General features: G+C 32.6%; 3 protein-coding genes across 3 annotated transcripts; 2 read left to right on the top strand and 1 right to left on the bottom strand.

Annotated features, from left to right (window-relative positions):
* Nucleotides 1–2,131: 2,131 nt before the first annotated feature.
* On the bottom strand, nt 2,132–4,035 carry LOC123699650 (phytanoyl-CoA dioxygenase, peroxisomal-like). Its single transcript, XM_045646648.1, has 4 exons — nt 3,794–4,035; nt 3,378–3,551; nt 2,752–2,922; nt 2,132–2,455 (listed from the first exon to the last, which is right to left on the bottom strand). Exons 1-4 carry the CDS (start codon nt 3,986–3,988, stop codon nt 2,204–2,206), a joined length of 792 nt encoding a protein of 263 aa, XP_045502604.1. The 5' UTR covers nt 3,989–4,035; the 3' UTR covers nt 2,132–2,203.
* A 1,628-nt stretch (nt 4,036–5,663) lies between these two features.
* Nucleotides 5,664–15,697, top strand: LOC123699995 (N-acylneuraminate-9-phosphatase). The gene is made up of 5 exons (XM_045647075.1): nt 5,664–5,866; nt 9,359–9,533; nt 11,023–11,107; nt 12,284–12,506; nt 12,939–15,697. Exons 1-5 carry the CDS (start codon nt 5,765–5,767, stop codon nt 13,101–13,103), a joined length of 750 nt encoding a protein of 249 aa, XP_045503031.1. The 5' UTR covers nt 5,664–5,764; the 3' UTR covers nt 13,104–15,697.
* Nucleotides 5,952–8,570, top strand: LOC123699994 (neurochondrin homolog). Its single transcript, XM_045647074.1, has one exon. It carries the CDS (start codon nt 6,201–6,203, stop codon nt 8,412–8,414), a length of 2,214 nt encoding a protein of 737 aa, XP_045503030.1. The 5' UTR covers nt 5,952–6,200; the 3' UTR covers nt 8,415–8,570.
* Nucleotides 15,698–15,795: the final 98 nt, after the last annotated feature.

The raw sequence follows: 15,795 nt of genomic DNA on the forward strand, positions 1-15,795 counted from the left end.
TAACATTTTATTCCGATAATTGCTGTAGAGAGCAAAAAAACAAGTTAGTTTTTTAGAAATTAAACGATAGGACTGCCAATCAAAATACAACAAACATACCCTCACACCCACAAATCTATCCTCAAAAACTTTCGAGTTTACATAATAAATAATAATATTAGTAAGATATTTATTCGTAAATAATTATTTTTCTTTTTCAAATTTGTTTTTGGAATGTATTATTTTGCTGTGAACACATTGCCTATAAAATCGATCATACATAAATTAGGGGACCCAGCATAAAGCCGATGCCGTCCATTCTGGAATGTAAAACGTGCAAAAAAAGCTGGCCCAATATCAATATGCACTCCGGTAGAATACATAAGCCTTATAAAAAATGCCACGAAAAAGGAGGAATTATTTAATGTCAAGGAATTGAATTATGATTCTTTCTTGTTCTGTTATCATAATATAATATTATTCCAATTTTTAAAGCGATTCCAAAGAATTTTGCTAGGAAACATAATAGTTTCAGATAGTTGAAGATGTGTAATGGCTGATTAGTAAGTTTTGATATCTATTTTTGTGATAAAGTACTGCGGCTTTCTAAAGTGTTTAAGAAAATAAAACATTTATACAAAAAAACACGTTATTATCATTCCAAAATTATTAACTTAAAGCTTTAGATATGGCCATATTTACAAATTAATTTTCTTGTTGGTGGAACAAGGGCACAAATGTACACCTACTTAAGAAAAAAATATTATTAAAAAAAAACTAGCAGTTTTTAATATTTGTAAACGATACACCTAAAAGAATATAGTATATAGTTTATGTCATACAAAGCAGAACAACCATAAAAAAATATTATCATAGCTAGACCACATTAAGTACTACAAATATCTTAAAATGGCTCTCCTGTAAAATTGCAAAAACTGTAATTGTGCCCTTGTTCTACCGAAGGTGCGATGTATTAAATTTTATAGCACGTTTATTTTATAAAACAAACACTTTAATTTAAGATAAGTCCAAAAAACAATTATGTTTCCAAATTACCAAAACATCTGAAGAAGAAAGTGCTAAGTGAAGTGCTCGAAATAATTTTCTTTCAAAGAAAGTATCAAGTGTGACCAAAAGCAACTTTATGAATGGGTACTCAAAGTTGTAAATAAAAAGCTTGGCTCTACGACGAAGATATTATCCTCCAAACAACGTTGATAAAAGAATTTCTCTGTTCAGCGTTCACGAAACGACGTGTCCCTTCATCGTAACTCATCCCAGTCGGCATATTACTTTTATATAATGCAGTCCATAAGAGCTTAAAATATTCTTTATGCCAAAGTAGGCAATATGTTTGTTTACTGTTTATATTATAATAAGCAATGTAGAGTGGGATGATATTTTAATATATTGTGAAGATTTATGAATAAAATTTCTTTTCCACATAGATATAACTAGTTCAAAGTAGTTATAAGTATATTTTAATTGTGATAGAATTTTGTATACTATATTATCTATTATTATAGTATGAACTTATGATGATTAATTTTTAGATCGAGCTTGCTCGGGAATAAAAAATTTGAACTCTACACACAATTTTTCTATCTTTAATTATAAGTTTTAGTAATTCTCTTTATTACCGGTAATTTATAGCTAAGTACATATCGAATTACAACAAAGATTACTGATTACATTTGAATTAGTTGAGATGTTATTAATTTTTATATATAAGATAAATTTAACGGAATTTTATGAAGGTTATAGAGTAGGAGTCACGCAGTAGTTAAGTAATATATTTATGAGAAAAACAATACTTTCCGTCGAACTATTGTATAACATAAATAGGTATGTTGTTTATTATTATTTAAGTTATTTAAGAAGGAATTACTTTGTGTAATAAAAATCAGTTTATCTTGTAATTTAAATTACAAGGGTATTTTTGGATTTACTGCATTAAGCCGTTACATTTAAAATAAAATTTATGCATTTAATTAGCATAAATTGATTAATTAATTAAAACTAATTTTATGGTTAATTATAACGTTAATCTTAATTTTCTCATATTTTTGGATGCAATGATAATTCTGCATTTATTCATAATAACACAATTCGTAAAATAAATGTATAGATGAAATGAAAATAAAAGAAAAAGTAATCACAGCATCTATTTATTAAAAAAATACAATAAATTATACACTAACGTCACACCAAGGACACAAACAAATTACGCCTCATATCGTTTAGCTATCGAGGCATCGCGGCCTCTATTAGCCCCGCGAAGCACCCATCCCGCGCCGGGCCAAGTGGGTACCCCTGTGAGGGGCCTGTCGTCTGCGTCCGTTACTTGCATGAGCATCATACGGCGGGTCTTGTTGGACAGGTTGGGTGTGCTGCCGTGCACTGTGAAGTAGGAGAAGATGACGACGTCACCGGGTTCCACGTTGAGGGGAGTCGCGCCCTCGATCGAGAACTTTTTCTGTTGAAAACATTTAATATTTTAAAATCGTCTACATCGTTTGTGGAAAGATGTCGATGTTTTATATGTTTAGTATTTGTTGACAAATAAAATTATGTGCCTATAAAATGTCTTGTTGCAGGGTGAACTATATGGTTCTGCAGAATTATACTTTTATGGTATCAGTGTATGCTTGTGTTAACAATTGTTTTTGTCAATTTTACAAAAACAATTCTTAACAAAAACATACACTGATACAGATTCATAAAATGCCTTATCTATCATTATAACACTAAATGAAACTATTCAAATAATACCTGATCAACATAGTGGAAATTGCTTCCTTCTTTAGGGCCAAAATCTTCTAGGGGTCCCAATTTGTGTGATCCAGGGTACACGAATAAAGTTCCGTTGTGGGGAGTGGCAGTGTCCAGGAACATAGCTGCAGCAACTACCGAGTCCTTCTCATAAGGGAAGTAGTGGTAATCCTAAAAAGTGGCCTTTGTTAATATTATCTATAATATAAAAATGTAGTTACTTAATGCAAAATTTTTGCTAAGCGCAAATCTCGAGATCGACTATTATATTATATTCCTAAAAATACGAGGATTGTTCTTTTGGAGAGAAAACGTAAAGTACTTCGGACGAAGCCGGGGCGGACCGCTAGTCATAAATAAAAATAATCATAAGCCAAATATAGCAACAAACATTTTTCTAACTATAAACAGCAGTTATCATCTGCTCTAATGAGTCAGAAACACGATATTACCCTACACGTCGTTTATTATTTTCTTCCCAATTTTTTAAATGGATACTTTTACTTGAATTTTGTTAAAATACAGAATATATTAACTAAATACGTTTATGATATTATAATTCAAACACTTTTGAATACGAAAACCTGACGTTATTAAACTGCAATCTAAGTTTTAGTAAAACTTACTTGATGCATTGGGTAGTTAGCACCCTTTTCTGGGGGCTTGTTGTTAGCCTTCGTGTGGTGCAAGATTATGTTCTTTGTGTCCATAACATCTTCCAAGGCATCCAAGAGATCTTCGTTGTACAAATATTTACCGAAAACCTCATGATGCATCTGCAGGTTGTGGATAGCTTTCACCTATAACAAGTGTTTTATTAATTTTTATCAAAATTGTGGTAACATTTGAGTGTGTTGATGTGTGAGAATACAATATTAACTTTTAAATTTTACGAAACATAACTAACACTACGAAATAATCTGTTAATTTTTTTTAAACAAACATAAAAAGTTCGATGTTTCAGTACTTATTTAAAATTATTTACCTACTAAAGTATTCAAACAAAATAAAATTGAAGTAAAGAAAAATCAAAATTACGTACTGTAAGTTCACTTCCACTTCTATCTTCATCAGTTCCAACCCACGCAGCATCAATTTTATTATCTTGCTTCAATTTGAATAAGTTGTCATACTCTTCAGAGATTCTCTCCAGTTCCTTGCCCTTGATGAGTTTCTTCAAATGGATGTATCCATTGTCTTTATAGAACTGCACTTGTTCCTTCGTAAGCCTCACCATCTTGATGGTTGCTTGGTAACTGACCGTGAAATTATTGTGTCGGTGATTTATACAATACATATTATATAGGGAAGATGTTATCAAAAGCTAGTGTCACGACCCGTGATAACCATGTACATGTCATAAAACACATGATTTTTCGCGAAAACCATAGTACGGTATACGGTCTACGTGATGTTTAGTTCGTCTACAATTATTATGTCAATAAATGATGATCATTTTTTTACTTTATCAATGTAAAAAATCTTTAATGAAAGTTTTTAATTATATTAAAGTTATGTAGCCACATAATATGTAGCTAAGTGTTCTCAAATCTCATTTGTACTCGATATACCTAGGCAAACTAAATGAATGCATAAAGTCTGATTTGACAAAAGCGCCATTGTATGAAAGAAGGAAGGTAAATAACATTCCCAACATAAAAAACCGAATCGGTCGATATAATTTATATCTAACTAGCGGCCCGCCCCGGCTTCGTCCGTGGTACATATTTCGCAATAAAATGTATATGTTCTTTCCCGGTCTAAAGATTGTCTGTGCCAAATTTCATCAAAATCGGTTGAGAGGTTTAAGCGGGAAAGCGTAACAGACAGACAGACAGATAGAGTTACTTTCGCATTTATAATATTAAATAATAATACTTAATAATTAATAATATAGTAGGGATTGGCAATTTCTATTTAAAGTCGAGTCGGTTTAAAAAAAATTAACCGACTTCAAAAACAAAAATTATCCGCTCAGAAGCGGAAAATAAATTAATAATACCTAGATATTGTTAAAAGCGCTTCTCATCTAATTTAAATTTGTTGCAGCCACGTTGCAGCAAAGAAAGGGTTGACTTCATAGGTATTATTCGAAATGAAGTCTACCAGTGTCCAGTGACAACCGTGTTCTGATGGATCTTAGAACAGCTTCATCAGCTAAATAGTAGGTACCATTGTTGCATTGTTACTAAACACATAGGTACATAATTTACATGCAACAATTATTTAGCTCAATTGCAACGAAGTGGATAAAAACTCAAAAGTGGCTTCTAAAATTTTAGTAGGTAGGTAACTATTGGACTGTATTTTGTTCCGCTTTAAACGTACAGTGCGACAATACAATAATTCATAATAATCAGGTTATCGTGATAAGGATAGATGATAGGATTAAATAATTTCCTTGCGTATGCTCAGTATTATGTGAGACAAAGAGTCTTAGAATATTCTGCGTGTTTTTTAGTTTATTTATGTATTAACTTTATTTATTTTGAGATAATGCTACAGACTATAAGTTACCTACAACATTTTAATAAAGAGAGCACCCTTGCGCAACATTCGAGTATCATGATAATTATTAACACAGATTAACACCCTTAAAATAATATCGCTCTCAGTTGTTGTTTGCACTCAAAAGAAAACGCATGAAATAGTAAAGTGTACATCCTCTAGATGGCTCTGCTATTAATAAATGTTTATAAAATATCGTAGATATCTTATATAATTGTGTTTAAGTTAAATGAAATGAAAATTGTGGGAAAGTACTGGGGATATTCCTGTGGGATATTCATACAATGAAAAAAATATAACTTTGAAACCAAAGAGAATAGACTTTCTGATCTCTACTCTCATGACATTTGACATTTGAGTGGTAAGTTTTTCAGATTCACGATTGTATTTGAACTTGATTTGAACAAATTTGAAGGGCAATTCTGTCAAATCATAAATCTACGTTTCACATTAGGTTGACACAATTTTGTTGCAATATAATTTTATCATTTTGTCTTAAAATAATATGGATGGTGTTTACGAAGATAACTATGTGTCAACTATCTTTTTTGATTTAGATAATACTTTGATACAAACACGCGAGGGAGACGCAAAAGCTTGCAAAAAGGTAAGATTCCCTTTATGTTGACATTGCCACGGTCATGGTTATATCACTACGCGCGCTGTCATAGCCAATCTACGCCGTTGTAGATTCGTACGCCGTCGATATCTTGCTTGTGTTGCACCCGCGTGTTCGTCGCTTCGTTTATGTTCCAGTGTTGTATAAATAGAACTTTCATAGTTGGAGAACGTGAGCTCAACGTCCAGATTTAGCTATTTTGAAAGAGAACTCGTGCTATTAATAAACGTGATGTGAACAGTGTTCGCTCGATTCAACAGCTTCGTGCTCTCAGTGGTGCGAGATCTATAGCGTTTTGTAAACGCAGTGTATTTAATTCAAAATGGGTGAAATATCAGAGCCAATAAAAAAATGCATACTCATACTAAAAGCTGCTCAAAGCGATACCGAAAAATTCGCAGCCCTCTTTATGGTAACAAAACTCGTTAAAGGAAAGGACTGCAATGCGGCGGCGAAGAAAGCCTTATTTGAAGCAATAGGATTTAAATTCCTGAAGAAACTCCTGACTGGTGCAAACGCTCAAGATGATTGCCCTCCCTCTGTTTACAAATCAGTTGCACTCTCAATACTTACATGTTTTTGCAATGAACCAGAACTTGCAACTCATCCTGAAATGCTTGCAAATATACCAGTTTTCCTTGATATAGTTCAAACATCTGACAATGAAGACTATGATGATAACCTCATCATCATCAGTGAAGCCTATACCTGCCTACAATGTATTGCTGAACAAGAAGCTGGACAAAAAGCTCTTATTGAAGTTGGTGCCATTACTAAAATGTCTGAAATTTATTCCCACCAAAGTTTTCAGACTGATGAAGCATTGAACATTTTAGTGAAATTGGTAAGTCGCTATGGCCCTACAGCATGGGGCAATGACCCAAAACCTTTTCATGCACTGGTCAATAAAATTGCATTGGATTTTGCAACAGACCAGTCTGAGCGTAAATTTGAGCTAGCTACTATATTAAGTGCCCTTCTATATAGTTGCAATAAAAACACTATCCTACCAGGAGCATCTGATGAAACTTGGCCTCAAAGTATTTACAGAGCACTTCATGATATTCTTACCAGCAAAATAGGAAAAAACCAAAGAGATCCTGCTTTGAAATTGGCTGCCAATATAATAGATCTATTAGGTATTGAATGGACATTTAATGATGAAGAGAACCCAAAGAAATTCTTCTTATTGCTTTTACAATTATGTGCCATTGAAATCAGAATGCAACTAGAGGACAGGAGTTTCAAACAAGCTTTTGCTAATGGTGACTTGGTTACTGCATGTTTTATTGTACTAGAGTCCTCTATCAACTATATGGCCACAGATCAACTGGATTTAGAACAAAAAGAAAAGCAATCTGTATATACAAGTCTAAAGGGTGCTTTTAATGCTGTTGTCTCCTTACTAACAAAAGTTTCAAATGATAAAAACAGAGATAAACTCCCTGATGCAGAGAAAGTATTTGTGTGTGCAATGGTAAGAGTGTTAGTTGCTTGGCTAGCCCAAGAAACTACAGCAATGAGGGACCAAGTGTATAACTTACTACCATTTATGTTTTCCCTGGCCAATGACTCCTTCCATGCTTATAGATCAAGAAAACTAGCTGAGAAAAATAAGTCTGAAGGAGAACCAATGGACACTGATACAACTTTAATGGGACAAATTGACTTGCTAAGGTTGATGTTACCTGCCCTTTGCCATCTTGTTGTAGAAGATAAAGCTAGAGACATTGCTTTAAACTTGAAACAAGAAGACATTTTGTATGAAGCAATGAGCTTCCACTGGTCCATTGTGCATTATAAAAAGCCCCCCATTCCAAAATCAGAGAGGGGAAAGGCCAGAACTCAACCAGAACCAGAATTAGATCCAAAAGTTTTAGAAGACATGAAGGACTCAAGAGCAGCTATGGTTAGCCTTTGTAATATATTCATGAACCTCACAGTGTTAGCTCCAAAAGTAGTTGAAAACAGTCTTTTATTTAACACTCTGCTCAAATTTATATTCAATAACCTCCCAGAATTGAAAAATGTACCTGAGAATCTAGTATTACATGGACATCTTGCTGTCTTAGGATTGTTATTACTCAAGCAACAAGCCAATAAAGTTAAGAAGAATGACTTCTCAATTTGTAGATACATTCAGTCAACTATACGGTTCCTATGGGATGCGTATATGGTTGATGAGTCTAATGACCCCAGTACTCTTGTTGTATCCATGACCTACAAAGAAAATTGGAATGAAATAGCAGATCTCTGGTTTTTGGGCATGCAAACATTGAGTGGTGTTTTGACAATTGTTCCATGGATCTCTGAATTTGCAATTGAAAGTGGGTGGGCAGAGGGTATTGCCGAGATGTTAGCTAAAGTAAAAGTAGGCACGCTAGCTCCTAATATTAAATCAGCATTTGAAGATTTCCTGTGCAGATTAGTTGACTCAAATGAAGATGCCAAAAAGGTATTAAAGAAAGGTGGTGCATTAAAAATGTGCAGAAGCCACAGAATGATGGATCTAGGCAAAAAGTTATTTGGTGATTAAGAGTTGTTCATAACTAAATATAGCTTTTAATATGTGTGCTATTAATACTTTTCAACAATGGTATGTAAGACTATTGTAAATAATGTTTTTGGAAATTAAAACTATTTTCAAATGTTAAACGCATTGATGTTTTTTCAAATAAATAATTAAAAGCAATGTCTGGGTTTTATTATTAGTAATAATTCATTAATAAAATAAGAGTCAAATATGTCAGATGTGTATTATATACAGTGGTATTATCTTACAAACTGCAAATGGTGCCAACTAGCAGGTGAGTGAACGAGATCTTAAATTTAACAGTACAATGAACTCATTCTATTTATGACATACACCAATGCTTCCTTAACGCAAATAAACAAATCAAATTTCCATATTCACCTATTTATGTTCAAAATTAATTAGTTCCTGTATTTTAAGAATTAGGTAACTAGTTACTTATCTTTTTGTAAATTTTTCGCCATAAGCAAACTTGTTCGATGAATCAAACTATTTTCAGTTATCCTTTTGCTATTTATTGATTGTAATTTGAGTTGTTACACTTAATTTTGTTGGTTTTTTCTATGCAACGATTACAGTGTTTTATTTTTTTCAATTAGTAATTTATTTAGTTCATGATATTAAATTCTTTTCCATGAAGGTTAAATGTAAAATAAAATTTTTAATTGATGATGACAATTCTAAGATGCCAATCAATAAAAAAATAGTATAATTTTTTTTTTATAAGTATACCTATTTGGGTATTAATAAAAAAATCCAGGGTGTTGAAGATGTAATATTATGACTGTTTACTTTCTCCCGTGGGATAAGATGATTCAACGTCTCGCAATACGTGTCCCGCCAATCATTCATTACGTAACAAAAAATAGCTAAGAGTCAGCACCTTTAGTTTATGTTTGATGACTGACAAACATTATTCATTATACCCACGTCAATTGTGTCAACAGCTAGTGGAGATCTTGCATCAGGAGTACGGTGTTCCCCATGACGTGGCATCGGAGAGCGCGGCCATGTTTCTGCGCGCGTTCCGCGCTCGCCCCGACGATGAATCCTACGCAATACACGAGTGGCCAGCGCATTTGTGGCGCAATTGCTTACCAAAGAACTATAGACATATCGCTAGTGAGTATTTATTGATTAAAGGAAAACACGCATAGTTCCCGTTCCCGTGGGATTACCGGGATAAAACCTATCCTATTTCCCGGGGTAAAAAGTAGCCTATGTCCTTTCTCGTGTATCAAAATATCTCTATACCTAGTACCTACCAAATTTCATGCAAATTGGTTCAGTAGCTATGGCGTGATTGAGTAACAGACAGACAGAGTTACTTTCGCATTTATAATATTATAGTATGAAAATTAAGAAACAAAAATCACAACAACATTCTGTAACTTTTTGGGAGGAACAAGATGATTCGTAGGTAATAACTAATAAGTAATAACTTTATACAAAAGTAGGTAGGTAGGTAATTAAAAAAAATCATTTCCTTGGTAAGTATATCGATTGGTTCTGGGTTCGATTCCCTGTGGCCGTGATAGTAGGGACAAAAAAATACACAAGGCTCATCTCTCAAGACTTCCGTAAAGAAAATCGATCAGTGAAACGGGTGTAGGTAAATATGGTATATAATATTTAACATACCTGTAACCTGCCTCATACCTATAATTCCCCAAATAAAAGACATCATTTTCAATTTTGCTTCATGATCCATTTGCTAATTACTAAAATTTAGGAAAGTGGGAAAGGTAGGTACAGGAATTAGAATTAACGACTTGCAGTCTTAGGTCAACGGTATTTTGAAGTCGCCAGGTTGCCAATTCACACTAATAGCTTTTTCACATTATGCTTTGTTCGAAAGGAAATTCATTTTTACTAATTCTCTATACTAACATTGGTGCAGCGTGCAGTTGATTACCCAACCAAGAAAGGTATATTTATCATTTATGTGGGTTGGACTAATGAATACCTACTCATGTTTACGATGAATTTGTATTTTTATTCACGACCTTTCAAGGAAGTTTCATTTTAGATACGTTGGTTGGCAATATGCCCAGAACGTCAGTTTATATCGCAACTTAATAGCCCATTAGGAACGAGTTTCAATGTTGCTTTTTACGTTTTAATTACCGGTGGTTATTATTATGTTGTGGGATGCACATTGCACATGCGTAATTTTTGCGTTGCATGTGTACTCATTCAGTAATAATCGCCGCTAAATTGAATATAGCCTACATTGCAATTTGCAGCGCAGGATCAGTGGCATTACTGGAGAAATGGTAAAATCGAGAGTGACACGCCACACAACGCGAAGCATGTGGGTTTTGGGTGGCAAAAGCCATTTTTTTTTACTTTTTGCAAAATAGAACCGAAAATTATTGACTTGCTCAGTGACCATAGACCAATAAACTCAAGTAAGACTTGAGTATATCGGGTCCATGTCTGTGACTATAAATTTATTCCAAATCAGTAATACATTATTTCAAAGTTCTACCAAAATAACAAATTCCAAAATAACTGAATTTTGCACCTTAATACAACCAATACTTAGATATGTATGTACAGAATAAACAAACTTTGTATGATTTATAGCAACTGTTTTCATTATTTCCAGAAAATATATCTGCCGAGTGGTTAAAATTGCGATTTAAATATTTAGCACTTTCGCCAGATGTTATACATCTCTTGGAAACTTTAAGGTACGACCTAAATGTCTTTTGATTTTTATTATGTTATGCAGAAATATTTACAAGAGCTTGCGCCATAACTCCCTTTTCTGAAGCTGGTCAAAATATTTCTTCATGATGTAACATTTATACATGATAGTCAATTTCTTTTCAAATGTTTTTAATGGGAGATCTAAACATTTAATTAGAGGAATTGACAATAATTTTTGGAGAGATTGTTCCAAGTTTACTCAAGTTCTAGAGCAAAATAAGGTCACTTAAGTACTACTTTAAGTGCATCATGTATTTCCGGCTGTAATTATATAAATTCTTGGAAGAATTTCTGAATTTTGCATGGTCTTATGTGGTTTTTTCTATCATCACCATAAAATCATTGGCATCATTACATTTAATTATCAATTCTTCTTCATATCTCATGTATTTCACACGCCACATAATACTGTGTTTGTTGGGTATTTCTTATAATGAGTTCTGAAAATGTCATTTGAAGTCAACACCAATGTCTTGTGGGGGTACGACACTTTTTTGGCAGACAATTTTAATGCAGTAATTTAAGGCGAGTGTTATATCGACCTCTACAATGAATTGGGTTGACTTTGAGCGCATGTTGCTAATGAATTACTTGTTTTTCAACAGTTCAGTTGTTGCTCAACGAGTGACATACTCTGGGCGCCGCGTGCCCTACACTTAGGTTTGAATTGTATTTGTAAAATATATGAGGAAGTACGTACACCAAGAAGGTAAAACCCATTGCCTCAGAAATTTTACTTAACTCTGGAGATATTTTGCGGTGTGTATTTATGTTGAATAAAATGGGTACCTAAATCTTTTGTTTGACAGCAATATCAAATGGAGAATTATATTGAAATATCTCCATTGTTATTATTTTATATTATAAGAAATGCTATGTTGATGTATGCTTTTCAATCTAGAATCAAAGTCAATCTTCTCAAAACGGACAAGTAAATATTATGACACAATTCATCAACATATCACTATTATCATATAAGTCTTTTGCATATAGTTTATACGTTAAATTATATGTGATAACTTGCATTTACTTTCTACGATTGCATGTTATATGAGAGTTGATCATTGAAAAGTATGTGCAAGCGTGTTGATTGTGTGCTGAGTTTCAGCATTGTGTTGAACGGGTAATAACAAAAAAGTGGTGAATGAATGGCACAGGGAGGATTATCTTCTCGGTCTTATCACGAATGGGCCATCGCGGGCTCAGTGGCAGAAGGTCGATAGGCTCGGCCTGCGCAAGTACTTCGACTGTGTGCTGGTCTCCGGGGACCTGCCCTGGGAGAAGCCCGACCAGAACATCTTTCTGGAGGCCTGCAAGCTGCTCAATGTCGAACCACGCTCCTGCATCATGGTTGGGGATAAACTCGAAACTGATATAAAGGTAAATAATTTTGCATTAATTGCAATCAATCGTTTGATATGAATTTGACATGAAAGAGTGATACAATTTACTTGACCAATATTTTATTAAATTTTACGTCTGTGAATTATTAAAATATAATTGCGAATTTACATGTACCTATCTTGATGGGTTTTGATACATCTCTAAAATCCACTCCATCAATTTGTCAGCAAAATAGCATTCTGCTGTTGTCAAACAACAAAAGGTTATGACAATATAAACAAATTATTGCAATTGCTCCTGTGTAAACATTTTAGAAGTAGAGATATAATTATTTAAAGTTAATATGTACACTGATAATGCTAATAATAATTACTTGGCCAAGTGACCCTAATTATAAATTTAGTTCTAATTTAATTATGTTCTTCAATAATGCGACATATTATAATATAGTTTTATTTAATATTCCAGGGGGGTAAAGATGCAGACCTCCTAAGCACAGTATGGGTGCCGCTATACACCGACGACTCGGAATCGGACCTTCCTGATTTCACGATACAAAAGGTCACAGAGTTACCTGAAGTCTTGCCAAATTCGCCGAAATTCAAACGCTCAGTTCAAAGAACTACATGCTAAATTTTTATATATACTTAAAAACGTCGGTTTCACAACTTCATATGTTCTGTTCAGCTTGTCTTTTAAAATGATAATGTATGAGAATTAACTTCAAAACAGGCTATCGGGTACATTATTAGCAAGTGGTGACACCAATCCTTTATATTCTATCAATCTATAAGATAGAAGTATCTGAAACATGATAATCTTTAAAATTTACTTATTAGTCAATTACATACTGTGGTTAGTGTTATTTATTTGAAACATTACTTAATTTGCACCTTAGAAATATTTGATTGGCCAGAAAACCTTACTTATAATATTTCATTTGGATTTTTGTGCCAATGAAATGTTTGAACTCGTAAATTAATTTATCTCTATTCAATCTTGCGTAGATAATACATAATATGTATGTCTCCTTAATATCTTAATAAAAAAATTAACAAAAATATTTTACATGCAATTTACACATGTAAAGAAAAAACACATTGTGAGTATGTGAGTGAAACTTAAATGTAAGATATTTTTTCATTTCTTTTAATAAGACAGTTTGGGGTATTATCATAGCTCGAATAAATGTAAATAATCACAGCAAATAGATACTATGTACTATGGAGTATTTACAGTCTTGCGAAAAGCAAGAGCAGCAGCAAGGCGAATAACAAACACACATAATATGTAAAAAATGCACTCGCTATTCGCCTTTAGATTCGCGCAAAGCGGTTGTTCGTATGTTATCAAAGGGCATTCTTATGTAATGAATGGTTCCACGAGTTAAAAGAAGAATGACGAACACGAATGTGTAAATGCACCATTATAATGGTGATATTATTTAAAGTATTAGACTTGCATATGATATGTCTAAATGGAGCTTATACACATTTCCATTCCCTATGATCCTATATTGTATACTAGCTGTTCCTCGCGGTTTCACCCGCATTGCTCCGCTCCTGTTAGTCTTAAAGAGATGATATATAGCCTTATAGCCTTCGATAAATGGGCTATCTAACACCGAAAGAATTTTACAAATCGGACCAGTAGTTCCCGAGATTAGCGCGTTCAAACAAACAAACAAAATCTTCAGCTTTATAATATTAGCATAGATGTATAACATAATCAGATTGATATATGTGTTTGTCCTGCAAAAGTATATTGTGTTATAGATTTTATACCATCTAATTGACATTGATGTAAAACTGGTGTTATTTCAAATATAAAGAAACAATTTGGAAATATAAAAAATATATAATGAAGTAAATAACCTGTGAAATATGTATTCACAGTGTATAAGTATAGCTTCAAAATATAAACTACTAAAAATTGAGCATCAGCTCATTCCTTTAAACACTGCTTAACTAAGGTAAGAAAATATAGTAAAGTAGTATTAAGTAGAAAAATGTGTAAATGATGTTAGTCATATATTTCTTAACCAGTTACCAAATAGTTCCTTCTGTAAATACGAAATAGTTGCTATCCCATGTGCATAATCAGTATTCAAAGTACAAAGGATACAGTACAAATTGTGATTAAAAATACATCATTTCTTAAAGAAACTCCTTACTTAATTTGCTTTTTATATATGTAATTGCCTTTTGACTACTTAGAACTTTCACCTATAATTGTTAGCTGTAAAGAGGCTTGTATTCTTACAATAATGCCTCGCACTATTTTTAATTCGTAATTATCTAGATCTATATCTAGAACATATGTCACAAATTTAATCTCTTGTACTTAGTCACAACATCTACTATTATCATTATTTGTAATTGACTCTTCCACCATATGGGCTTCATCAGCATTTTATTGTGCATATTATAATTTAAATAATAAGTATAAATTACTAAGACATTATGTATTGAGTCCATTGGAAATAAGGTGTAAGGGTCAAAAGTACCTGAAATTTTCTCATTGGCAAGGCACAAATTATAGTAGGTATGTACTTATTGTGAATTTTTAGTGGTACATAATAATATGTATTTTAACATATTTGGGTAGACATGTGAATATGAATTCTCAAATTAATGCCACATTTAAATATTGTAAAGAAGCCTTGTTACGTGAATTTGTAAAATTAATTTGCCAAATAGTTGAAATGTCTACTATTATTATATTATATTGAGAATTCAAACGTGTTACTATTGAAAACAGATATAAAATTGTGTGTAAGAATGTTGTATAGACTGTAATTGTGATATTATCATTATAATTTAATCTCTTCTGTGCTAAAGATACAAATAGGAAATATATTATTTTCGTACTTCTATGACCTAACCAGATGCTTGTAAATGGTGAATGTTGTGTATTTTCTATATTTTTTTATAATTAGAATAGAAGAGATTAATGTTAATTTAAAATTTTATAGAAATACTACACGTAAGTAAATTAATAAGATTAACTTCTCAATGATGAGAATCTTTTAATTTTGAGTTTTGTTATGTAATGACTAATGATAGATTGTGTCCAGAGTAATGGATAAAGTTTCAGATAATTTCACATGTCCCTTTCTTTTACAGTATGGATTCCATAATAATGTAAACTATTGGTCGGGTATACTGTGATTAAGGTAGGTCTTTCTTTGGGTACTGTTATGGATCTATTACATTTTATTTTTTCTATATTTGTGTTTTATTTCAAATTCTAAATACCTATTTACAAAAAAATTTCACTTTTATCTTTATAGTATTTCAAGGAGTAAAATGATATAATAAAAATA

The sequence above is a fragment of the Colias croceus genome, chromosome 18 (genome assembly GCF_905220415.1).
Source record: "Colias croceus chromosome 18, ilColCroc2.1".
NCBI lineage: Eukaryota > Metazoa > Arthropoda > Insecta > Lepidoptera > Pieridae > Colias > Colias croceus.

Bases quoted from the DNA above. Each gene is read 5' to 3' on its own strand.
- LOC123699650 (XM_045646648.1), bottom strand. From the start codon at position 3,988: ATGGTGAGGCTTACGAAGGAACAAGTGCAGTTCTATAAAGACAATGGA. The intron at 3,552-3,793 runs GTACGTAATTTT...CACTTGTTATAG, and splicing joins GAAGTGGAAGTGAACTTACA to GTGAAAGCTATCCACAACCT. The intron at 2,456-2,751 runs GTATTATTTGAA...TGTTTTCAACAG, and splicing joins ATTTCCACTATGTTGATCAG to AAAAAGTTCTCGATCGAGGG.
- LOC123699995 (XM_045647075.1), top strand. From the start codon at position 5,765: ATGGATGGTGTTTACGAAGATAACTATGTGTCAACTATCTTTTTTGAT. The intron at 5,867-9,358 runs GTAAGATTCCCT...TTGTGTCAACAG, and splicing joins ACGCAAAAGCTTGCAAAAAG to CTAGTGGAGATCTTGCATCA. The intron at 11,108-12,283 runs GTACGACCTAAA...TGAATGGCACAG, and splicing joins CATCTCTTGGAAACTTTAAG to GGAGGATTATCTTCTCGGTC.
- LOC123699994 (XM_045647074.1), top strand. From the start codon at position 6,201: ATGGGTGAAATATCAGAGCCAATAAAAAAATGCATACTCATACTAAAA.